Source organism: Papaver somniferum, chromosome 1 (genome assembly GCF_003573695.1).
Source record: "Papaver somniferum cultivar HN1 chromosome 1, ASM357369v1, whole genome shotgun sequence".
NCBI lineage: Eukaryota > Viridiplantae > Streptophyta > Magnoliopsida > Ranunculales > Papaveraceae > Papaver > Papaver somniferum.
Window position 1 is genome coordinate 41,818,795 of NC_039358.1, and position 12,626 is coordinate 41,831,420.

Here is a 12,626-nt window from a genome sequence, read left to right on the forward strand (position 1 = left end):
CCACTATAGATTCCACCAGTTGATTGATACTTGGGAGAGGGAAACTGTCCTTCGGACAAGCTTTGTTCAGGTCGCTGAAGTCGATACAGATTCTGACTCCTCCGTTTCTCTTTGGTACCACAACCATGTTAGATATCCACTGTGGGTAGTGCGATTTACTAATTATTCCCGATTCCTGTAACTTCTTTAGCTCCTTCTCGACGGCCGCCTGTAATTCTGGTGCGATTCGCCTCATCTTTTATCGGACTGGCTTGAAGCTTGGGTCGATCCTTAGATGGTGACAACATACCTCTGGATATATACCCTCCATATTGTGCATGTTCCATGCGAATGCGTCCATGTTTTCCTTTAACACCGCCACGAGCTGGTTTATATGTTCATCCGATAGTAAGGACCCGATCCTTACCACCCTTGGTTCCTCTTCAGTTCCCAAATTAATCTCTCGAGTAGATTCCACGGCTGTCAGCAAAAGAAGTAAAGTGAAATGGTTCACATGACACTTGTCATCAAAAGAAGTTAAGAGAAAACCAGTCTAATTTTTTCCAATTAGGAAACCAGTAACATTTGACTTTCCCAATTAGGAAACCAGTCTAATTTTTTGAAACATCTATTTATAGAAACCGTCCTATTATTTAGGAACGGAAGGAGTAATAATCAACAATTTCATCAATCAATTTCCTTGCAATTTACAAATTGGGAACTCCCGTGTCTTTACCATGGCAGTTTTGGGTCTTTCTGCAACTTCTTTTTTATCACAAAAAATAAATTATCCATGACAGTCCATGAATTCACATCCCTATACCAACTAATATCAAACACATTACCCACATAATCAATCACAACTCACATGCAACAGATAAAAGGATAGCAACAGTATTGGTAGACTGGTCCATTCCGAATATCAACTGGATTAAAATTAACACAGATGGAGCAGCCAGAGGCCACTCGAGATTTGCAGGGGCGGGATTCGTCTGTAGAGACTCATATGCACGAACAATAATAGTTATGGCTCAACCACTAGGAATTACGACTGCACTAACTGCAGAAACATGGGCCTTACTATTGGCTTCAAGAACAGCAACAGAGAGACAATGGCCTAGAATTCTCTTTGAATCAGACTCGGAGAACCTCCTACATTTCATTACATCAACTACCACACCACCTTGGCACATAGCAGAAATGATTGAAGAAATAAAAAATAGACTGAGGCAAATCCCGCAAGTCGTTATACAACACAATTACAGGGAAGGAAATCAAGCAGCGGACGGATTGGCAAATCATGCAGCAGATGGAAGCCAAACAGGAAACTATTCAACCAAAATCTGGGACCAGGCAATCCCATCTTTTATCAGCCACATTTTATTTCAAAACTTTGTGGGTACCACATACCCACGACAAGTTGTAATCTAAACTTTCTATGATAAATTCATGCTTCAAAAAAAAACTCACATACATATGACCAACCCATTTTCTACGTAATCATAAGATTCCCATCAAAGTATAACAATCCACAAACCCATTTTGTACAAAATCATAAGATTCCCATCAAAGTATAAAAATTTCCAAATGAGATTGAAAACTACAAAATAATCAATTAATTCAGTATAAGCTTTTTTAAAACAGATCAAAATATAATTGAGTGAAAAACCAGACACTTGTTTATATATAGACTTAACTTTAATGGGTGTGTTTTTCTTACTAAAAGCTCTAGTGTAGTGTTCCAGAAGAAGTAGATGATTAAGCATAATCAAGATCACTATTTTATTGTTTTACCAAAGCTCTAGGGAACAAAAAGAGGCAAAAGGATCACCATTTTATTGTTTTACCAAAGCTCTAGGGAACAAAAAGAGGCAAAAGGACAAGACAGAGACAAAGAGAACAAACTGTATTAATAGAAAGTACATATTTCCGGTTTCCGATGTATATTTATTAGGGGAATTTGGTGAGGATACTTCAAGTTTTCTCAAGCGTCCGAAGAATTGTTAAGTTAGCAAAAAAATTTAAGTTAGCAATGACGCTAGTAACGATTTTGGTAGATTAGGTATTGTATTCAAAAGGGGAACTTAGGCGCAGGTCCAAAAAAAACAAAATTCTTACCGCCAGGCCCACAATTAATTTCTGATACAGTCGCACCCATAATTATTTAAAAATATTTAAAACGTACTGAAAGACTCTATTACCCTTTATCATTTTTGGGCATAATTCTTTTTCTTCTTCGCCGGTTTCTTTCCCTATTCCTCCATTAATCTCTGTAACGGATCTGCAAAGATTTTTTCTCCATCATTTAAAGAAATAAATCATTTAAAATCGATGATTCAAAGAAGTAAATCATTTTTGACTAAACCCTAGAATACATTTCAAAAAAAATGGATGAAACAGACGAAGAAGAAAAAATCAAGTAGAAGAAACAGAAAAAAAAGTTATGCAGCTAAATTTTCCCTTATATTGTCTTATGCACTAAACAAAATGATGCAGAAGACATTATGCACGTGCATAAAAATCCATAAATTAGAAAAGTGAAAAAAGTAATGCATAAGACAATATGCAGCTAAAACAAAATAATGCATAATGTCTTATGCATCTAAAAAAACTGATGCATAACCAGAAAAAGTGAGAAAAGTAATGCATAAGACATTATGCAGCTAAAACGAAATAATGCATAATGTCTTATGCATCTAAACAAAACTGATGCATAACCAGAAAAATGAAAAAAGTAATGCATAAGACATTATGCAGCTAAAACAAAAATAATGCATAATGTTTTATGCAGAAATAATAATGGCATAATGTCTTATGCACTAAACAAAATGATGCAGAAGACATTATGCACGTGCATAAAAATCCATAAATCAGAAAAGTGAAAAAAGTAATGCATAAGACAATATGCAGCTAAAACAAAATAATGCATAATGTCTTATGCATCTAAAAAAAATTGATGCATAACCAGAAAAATGAGAAAAGTAATGCATAAGACATTATGTAGCTAAAACAAAATAATGCATAATGTCTTATGCATCTAAAAAAACTGATGCCTAACCAGAAAAGTGAAAAAAAATAATGCATAAAGACATTATGCAGCTAAAACAAAAATAATGCATAATGTATTATGCATCTAAAAAAAACTGATGCATAACCAGAAAAGTGAAAAAGTAATGCATAAGACATTATGCAGCTAAACAAAATAATGCATAATGTCTTATGCATCTAAACAAAACTGATGCATAACCAGAAAAGTGAAAAAGTAATGCATAAGACATCATGCAGCTAAAACAAAATAATGCATAATGTCTTATGCATCTAAACAAAACTGATGTTATGCATAAGACATTATGCATAACATCTTTAATTCAAATCTAATCATAAATTTCCGATTGAGATCAAAAACATGGAGACAAATAAGGTATGAAAATTTTCAATTCAGTTGACATCGAAATACTGCAACACACTTCTTACCCTTTTCAACTTCAATTTTAATTTCTTTTTACTTCTCGAATAATCAAAGACAACAGAAACCCAAAATCCCCAGATTTAAATCGCAGATTTTGAAACAGAAACCCTACTTTTATTGAGAAGATTATTCAGAAAAGGATTTGGGGAAAGATTTGACAAAGGGAAAAATCCAAATGTTAAAAACGAAGAATCGGAGTTCACCATTGTTTTCTTCTCGCTTCTCTCTGTTCGTCGCTCGAAGAAAAGGGTAGTTTGGCCTTTTAAAAACTGAGAAGCAGAATTTCATAAATTATGGGTCTGCTACGAATTTTTGACGGGAAAATGGGTGCGCGCCTAAATTTTCCGTGGGTTTGACAGTGGAAAAATCTGGGAGAATGAGTCTCCCTGTAGTTTTCACTATTCAAAAGGGAGTTGGAACCCAACTTGTTGCTAGGTTGCGTTGTAATTTTTGATTTGAACTAAAATTAGGTAATTATTTTAAAAAATAAATAAGTATATATATATATATATATATATATATATATTTTCAAAAAGAAATTAACAGTAGAAGATATTCAGCAAATAAGGAAAGGAGGAACGTGTACCCCTGTTAAAGCCAGGGTGCACAAAATCGGACTCCCTATTCTTTGACAAAAAGTATATTTGGTTTTGCAAAAGATCCAATTAAAAGAATCCAGACTTCTTTCCATCTTCCTTTCAACAATTTACTCCTAGTAACAAAACAAGATATAACATGAAGTTAACGACACTCTTTCATAAAACCTGACAAACACAGTTAACTTCTCGGTGTACATAGCACCATATAGAAACAGTAAACTACTACGATGTACAGATTTTAGCCAGAGATGGGTGGCAGTGATCTTAAAATGAATACTCTTTCAAATCAGACTTTGCATCACCCATATCTATACTTGCCGCGCATTCATCGGCAGTGAGTGGAGGGAGTTGCCTAGTCTTTCGCCTCAGATTGTGCTTGTGCCATTCGCTCTTGAAGTGTTCACGGTATTGCTTGACATCCCCAACAAACGCATTGCACGTGCTACATTTGCTCTGCTTCACCTCTACTACTTCAACTTCAGCACTATTCTTTTTAGCATCATCATTAACTGTGGGCACTATCTTATCAGCAACATTATTAACTTCGGAAATTGACTGTTTCTGTAATGCCTCACTTAATTTTATCTCATCCAACTCTGCAGTGTTCAGTGATACTGTAAGGTGATGACTTGGTTCAATGAAGTCCTCATGATCATCGAAGTGGTCAACATTGGTATCCTTCTCAAAGTGCACTGATACAGCAAGTATTTCTGACCTACCATGTAGATTCCTGGCCAAAGCTTCACAGTCTCGGAAAATACTAGGCTCAATCTCACAGACCTGTTTCAGACATAAGGAGCATTAAACACTAAAAAGAGCCAAGAAAAAGACAATCCTCGTAAAGAAAGAAAATACCATGTTCTACACCCACAGGCATTCCACATTACGATAAATATAGATTACACTGACCAAAGTGCAGAAATTTCGAACTCACCAATGAAAGCTGATTTCCAGATTCATCTTTCGAAACAACTTCTGCATTCCATTCATTGAGCTTTTCCATCAGAGAAGGCGAACTCTCTTCAGGTACGATGAGCCTTAATCTCATTGGGGCTCTTTTGATGGGAAAGCGCTTCTGAAGCTCACGGATAACTTCTAAGGCCTGTGCAGGTCATAGTAACAGATATTAGAAAGGAGATACCAATTTATCAGACTTGCTGTAAGAGCAAAACAAAGACAAAAAAGAATAACCAAACACCAGTGGAATAGGAAGATTTTACTTTTAGGATTACATGCAAGGAAGCAGAAAAAACTATATCAGCAATTCAGCATACATTATCACCAAAATTTCCAAATTTACTTCTCCAAATCGGATGCTGACTAGTGACTACCTTAAGAAACTCAAGATAAACCCACAATAGCTTTCAGAATCCAAAGAAGTGTTGAGTTTAGGCTGAGATGCTGAATAAGAAATTGAGAGGTGGATACAGTAGAGAAATTCTAAATGTGCCACTTTAACAAACTTAGGAGATATGGTTCATTTGATTTCTAAACATGCCACTTTAACAAACTTCGGAGATAAGATTTGATAAAATTCAAACAAGAAACTATTTCTAATATAACTGTAAATAAACTTACCCGATCATGCAATTCTGACAGTGTACTTTAAAATAAAATGTGAGGTAAGAAAACTAGAGGGACTCAAACGATGAGAAACCAGTTGCTTCAGTTAAAAATACTTCACATAGTTGTTAAGGAAGAACTTAGGTTGTACCAGATGATGATATTACACCTAACAGATTAATCCCACTCATGTGGTGCTGAAGAAGCCTACTGCTGAATAATGTCAAGTGTTTGTCCACCAGAGATATATATGGTCCACTTGAAAGAAAGTTTGCGTACTTGCAAATAAAGCACCTAAGTGGACAGCAAGAACCACCAGAGATATATATGGTCCACTTGAAAGAAAGTTTGCATACTTGCAAATAAAGCACCTAAGTGGACAGCAAGAACCTCTTTGAACCCACTCCCAGCAGATCAAGTGTGAAATTTGGTAAGGTATTTCATATGGCAATGGTTTGGGTAGTACTATCATGTGAAGCGTTTCTAAGTCAAAGGTGCAGATTGCCCATCATTTATCAGAAAGTGCAGTATTATTCTAACAGTAACCAAAAATAAGAACCCAAAACTGACATCAAAAAGCAGACTTGTACAGCTTCTTTCATGTTTTAATGCGGCGGAAGTTGGAAAAATACCTGTTTCTTTGAGCTGTTATGCGGATCAACAGCAAAGTGAATTTCCGCCATAAGACTCTCAATCATATTGATAGTATATGGACGTTGAGTCTCTGGATTAATCGTTTTTTGCATGACTATGGTTGCAATATCCCTTTTCTGAGTTGATAACTGAGAGTCTCTTTCCTTCCCAGCAACTTGAAGCTCTCCTTTCTGCATAATCTGATACCATAAACTAGCTCAGTTAACTTCTATTAACAGAGTACCACATGATTAGGTATCATATATAGCATTTTTGTATAGTGAACAGATGTCAGCAATTCCCCTTCATCAAACAAGATTGAAAACATAGTCCTTCACCATTATTTATTGAACACTATAAAAGAATGCGGTGATAGATCATTCAACTAACCTCCGTACAAATTGCTGATAAGTCATTTGTTCCAAAGGCCGCAATCATATCTTTAGACTTAGCTAGTACTCCTTTAGAAACATTAGAGTACACAGTATGTGACTGCAATACTTCATCAACATCTTTCTCTCTGCAATACGTTTAATAAAACAATTAGTGTCGATCCCACATTCTACATAAGCACCAACACTATATCAAATCTTGCACGTAATCATAAAGCAAAGCAATACTATTTCTCCAACAAAATCAAAGTAGAAAAAGAAATAAAATTTACACACACAAACCAAAATCAAAATTCAGACAAGACAACACAGTCAGACTAGTACAGAACCAAAACACATAATAGGAGATACGATACTGATGCACTATAATAGGAGCTGTATTTAACTTGGATTTGTGTCGTAAAATTGGAGACCGATTAGTGAAAGAATTGATCGCAAACGAACCCAACTGAGGAAAAACTAAAAACAACATCACTTCTCTAATTTTAACCACTCGCAGTTGCGGTAAAGACACTTGGTAATACAATGGAACACGAGTCAGAGCCTCCCGTTAACGCTCTACCTTAATAGAAGGTCCACCTTGTGTTCCAATGTATCGTCCAATGTCAATAGGACAACCACAAATGACAAGAACTAGAAAAGCTACATTGTTTTCTCTTTCTTTCCTTTTCGATTGGATTCCTTTGCTGACATAACTTGTGGCTAATCAATTTAATTTTACCGAACAACCATAACAAATTTTATACAGTGTAACTTTGGATTAAGGTTGTAGAGCCGCCTGAATTCCTTGGTAGACGTATTCTTCGCAAAATAGTTCGACTTGGATCCGTTAGTTAAAACTTAGACAAATTGATTTGCTATGATAACACCAAAAACAAGTGTGCTGTGTGCTACATCTAAGTTAGATATATGATAAGAAATTTACTAGTCCGATCAGGCAACCAATACGACTCATATGAGATATAACCATGAACCGAAACAAAACACATTTACTAGTACAGAACCAAAACACATTTTTCATTTCATCTTTCAACATTCGATTAGTTTCTTTTGCTTTCTTTCATCGAAATTCATGAATAACACTTCTAAAACCAAATCCCAAATTCCATTTTGGCAAAAACAAATTTCAATAACCAGAACAGGAAATCCAGGACATGATTTTGTAAGTTATTAGTGTTAAGTCCTTATGAATTAATAACATAAACCCTAATTCTCCTAGTTGTTCCTATCTCCTAACAGACACAGCCAAAAACCATTCACAAATTTCTTATTCTAACAAAAATAAATAAATTAGGTCATTAAGGGCACGAAGATACTCAATGTTTCTGAATCACAAACATACAAAATAAACCTAATCAAAACGATGGATACATAAAGACAGAGATTAATAGATAAAGAAGAATTACACTCCAGAACGCCATGAAAGGACTTTGTTCTGATAACAAGCAACCTCGAATCTCATCCCATGTTTCTTGAGACGAACAACAGCAACGTTAGTCAATTTCTTTTGTCCAATTGGTTGTTTCACTGTACTCGATCCCCTTGTTCCTCCTCGTTGCGACATCTTTCTCCTTCCTTTCTCTCAACAACAACACCGCCAAAAGTTCCTCTCTCTGTCTCTCAAAGTCTGAAGGTGAAGGTTCTAGAGGAGGAAAGGGTTGCGTGCGGGGTTTTAGACCTAAAATTGAAGGTCCGAAAGGGTATGTTCCGATATTTGATGTCGGTTCGCGAAATAAAAGGATGTCGACTGGCCCTCGGGTAAAATATCTTGTGGGCTGGGCCTTGTGGCCGAGGTTATCCATTCTTTAAACAAGTATAGTGGCATCGATAAGCAAATTGGAGCCCCTATTAGTAATCTTGTAATTTTGGACCAAAAAATCTTAACACACCAAGGAACAAAATATCATGGATATCAAAATCTTTGCAACCACAGATTCTTACATGTCGATTAAGCCGACTATTAGCATTTTTCTTTCTCTGTTTGTCTTGCTACTGCTACCACTCAAAAAAACCTCCTCCATAAATAAAACTGAAATTATCAGTTTTATTATTATTCAGAAACATTTGTTTTTGAATTTTGATTATGGTTGAGCTTTGTTTAATGGCATCTTCAGCATACCCAGTTGCTGTTTCTCGTCAAGAACAGTGGGTTTATCACAACAAGGCTTGTAAGGATTTACGGTCAGTTGTACCCGGTGCTGGGTCAAGTCAAGATATATTAAGAGCAGATGGCTTGAAGTTGAATCTCATGCTGCATCAGTTCGAAGAACCGCGCAGAAATATGGGGTGGTCATCAGATTCTAATCAGTATGTCAAGCTTGACCCAGCAATGAGGAGACCTGTGCTTGTTGATGTACGGCGCCAAGACTCAGCAGCAATCTTTAACTACGGAATTGCTGAACGGTGCCCAAAACATGAGAAGATCTCCCAATTCTTCATGTCAGGGTCTATTGCAGCAGCAGCAGAAAGAGAGAGTGCAAATTCTCCTTTTGCATATCATCTCATGAGCCGACTTCAAGCACTGCCAATCAGCATGCATCCACGGCCACTAACTTTCTTGAGCGATGAAGTTTCTGTTGATGATGTTGGAGCTTTTGATCAGTTTCACCCTTCCCTTATCTATCCGGAGAGCAGATTATATGCACCAAATCCCCTCTCGGATTTCGTTGGAGATTTCTCCAGTGATTCAAGAATAAGTATGCACCCAGATGGTAGAGTGTTATTCACTGGAAGTGGGGTTGAGACGAAAGATCTAATGTCTATCATTGCAGAGTTTAACCTTTCAAGCACCTCAACTAAGAGAAGAGAACTGCCATTTCTGGTCCCTCACTTTACTAGAGTACTGGATAAGGGTGAAGCAGCGCGCATAAATGTTTGTGAATCTCCGTTGAAATTGGAAGCTGTGATGGTTGCTCCTGCGAAGATTCCGAAGAGAACCAAGATAAAACAGTCCCCAACAAAGAGATCAAACTGCAGGAAAGCAGGAACAGATGGAGATATACGGCATAGAAGAAACGATCTCCAAGCATGTGAGAGCCTTCTATCACTAATTCTTGGAAAGAGACAAGGGAAGACGGCAATCCAGTCTCTGAAGAATTCGGCTCCAGAACTTCCTCAGCTACTGACACAATTCTCCGCTAGCATTGCCGGCACTGGTCTTGTTGTATTATTATATGTAGTCTTCAAGGTTTTTCTTGGGAGATTACCCTTCTGCGCCTCAAAGATGCTTAACACAGGATTTGGGTTTGGCCTGGTTTGGCTGTCATGGGCAGTTAACCAACTGAGAGAAAGTGTCATCTCTATTAGCAAGAATCCAAACAATAAGTTGGGGTTGCAAGATGCAAATCTGATGAAGAAGGTGGATAGAAGTGTTAACGAGATTTTCTTTAGGGCGGCAATGGTAATGGCTGTTGCAGTGCTGAAGATCGCTTGAGAGTTGGTGCATTAGTCCAGGGATTTGTGGTGGTGCAGTTGATGGTGTAAGTAGTGGTTGTATAGTGAAATCTGTAACAGAGCTCGGATGATGAGATATTAGAACTTACAAATAATTAACATATTTGAATCGAAGTGCCATTACAAATTTCTGGAAGATAAAATCATAAATTAAAATTGCAAAACTAATAAACAAAACCTAATGCAGGAACAAGTACTATAGACCTGCGGCTAAGACTAGAATAAAGTTGCAGAAAATTAAATTTTTTCTAACAATTATAAACAAAACCTAATGCATAAGCAACTGGATCCAAAGCCACGCCAAGGGGACTGTCCGAACAAAATATAGATTCAGAAGATGGAGGAGGAACAGTTTTGGCCTCGGTAGATTTAGGTGACATAGCTGGAGTGGAAACTGCTGCCGATGAATCTGAATCACATGATATGTCTTCAGTCGTGTTTGGTCCTTGAGTAGATGTATCGTCTTCAAAATCGGGTATCTTGCCATAACCATTGGCATCAACGGGTGGGCCGCCTAACCGCCAAAACCTAGCATATGATGAATTGTAAGCGGGAATATCAAGCTTCAGGCCGTTATAGCAGTCAGCAGGATTACCACTAGATGAAACTAATATAGGAGATGAGACTAACACAGAGAAAGAAGAGATGAGACTTAAACAGAACTTCTTGTTATTGATTCACTTAAAACTTAATGAATTACACAAAGTTGTAATGCATGTATATATACATGAGTTCCTTGAGATGCAAGGTAAACAGGTTTCCTAACTAAAGAGAATTGCCTAATATATAAGGAATTTTAAAAATAACAAACTCTAAAAATAACAAACTCTGAAAGCTTAGCCGTGTATAATTGTTGGGTCACAATATACACGGACTAGGTGTTGTGTTAACACCCTCCCGCAAGCGTAACGGGTTATCCTGAACCGTAAGCTTGAACCGTAACATAGAAAACCGATCTGTAGAAAGTGATTTGGTGAAGATATCTGCAATTTGATCTTTAGATGAGATAAACCGAACATCAAGAAGTTTAGAAGCCACTTGATCACGAACAAAGTGATAATCAATTTCTATATGTTTTGTCCGAGCATGAAAAATAGGATTAACTGTGAGATAGGTGGCACCAAGATTGTCACACCATAATATTGGAGGTGAGTGAGTAGAAACACGAAGTTCAGAGAGAAGTGACTGAATCCACATAATTTCAGCAGTAGCAATAGCAAGACCTCGATATTCAGCTTCAGTACTAGAACGAGAAACTGTTTTCTGTTTACGAGCACTCCAAGAAATAATGTTACCACCCAAATAAACACAATAACCACTTGTAGAACGACGATCATCCAGTGAACTAGCCCAGTCAGAATCAGTATACGCACTAAAAGATAGGGTTAAAGACGGAGAAGGCTTAAGAAGTAGACCAAACGTATTTGTGTGCTTAAGATAACGAAGAATGCGCTTGACTAATCCCCAGTGAAATTCAGTAGGAGCATGCATAAATTGACAAACTTTATTTACAGCAAATGCAAGATCTGGACGAGTAAACGTTAAATATTGCAAAGCTCCAACAATGCTACGATACTCAGTAGCATCTGTCAATAAAGTACTACGATCAGAAGAAATGTCTCCAGAAGTACTAAGGGGAGTAGTAATTGGCTTTACCCCATCCATTTTGGCTCGAATAAGAAGATCATGGCATACCGTTGTTGAGATAGAAATAACCCCGAAGAAGTACGAATAGCCTCAATTCCAAGAAAATAAGATAACTTACCAAGATCTTTAATTGCAAATTCTTGCTGTAAACGAGTGAGAATAGAGGCAATACCCGAAGAACTAGAACCAATAATAAAGATATCATCAACATAGACCATCAAGTAGAGAACACCATGAGTGCCTTTAGAAATAAACAAGGAGGAATCACACTTTGAAGTAACAAACCCAATTTATAATAAAAAATTACTAAGTCTGTGATACCATGCACGAGGAGCATGTTTAAGTCCATAAAGAGAACGATGTAACTTGCAAACATGCGTAGGGAAACGAGAATCAACATAACCTGGAGGTTGTTTCATGTAAACATCTTCATGAAGTTCTCCATGCAAGAAAGCATTCTGGACATCAAGTTGATGAATAGGCCAGTTGGAGGACAAAGCCAATGTAAGAATAATACGGATAGTACACAGTGTAACGACCGGACTAAACGTTTCAGAGTAATCAATACCTTCCTGTTGATTATATCCTTTGGCAACTAGGCGAGACTTACGACGAGAAATTGTACCATCAGGATTACGTTTGATCCGGAAAACCCACTTGCATCCAATGACATTCATAGAAGGATGATACGGAACTAAAGACCAAGTACCATTGCGAAGCAAGGCATTAACCTCATCGTCGGAAGACTGACGCCATTGAGGATCTTTATGAGCCTGAGAAATACATGTTGGTTCAAGAGAAGAGTCACAAATAAGAGCATACCTTGAATTTGGTTTAAAAATACCATCTTTAGCCCTGGTGGTCATGGAGTGAGGAACAGTAGAAGATATT

The 12,626-nt window shown here is 37.1% G+C and overlaps 2 protein-coding genes across 2 annotated transcripts; one reads left to right on the forward strand and one right to left on the reverse strand.

The window, feature by feature from the left end:
- Positions 1-4,075: 4,075 nt before the first annotated feature.
- On the reverse strand, positions 4,076-8,331 carry LOC113284132 (ribosome maturation protein SBDS-like). The gene is made up of 5 exons (XM_026533549.1): positions 8,042-8,331; positions 6,634-6,763; positions 6,243-6,443; positions 4,982-5,149; positions 4,076-4,827 (listed from the first exon to the last, which is right to left on the reverse strand). Exons 1-5 carry the CDS (start codon positions 8,197-8,199, stop codon positions 4,312-4,314), a joined length of 1,173 nt encoding a protein of 390 aa, XP_026389334.1. The 5' UTR covers positions 8,200-8,331; the 3' UTR covers positions 4,076-4,311.
- Positions 8,332-8,736: 405 nt separating this feature from the next.
- On the forward strand, positions 8,737-10,068 carry LOC113293204. Its single transcript, XM_026541935.1, has one exon. The coding sequence runs from the start codon at positions 8,737-8,739 to the stop codon at positions 10,066-10,068; it is 1,332 nt and encodes a 443-aa protein (XP_026397720.1).
- Positions 10,069-12,626: the final 2,558 nt, after the last annotated feature.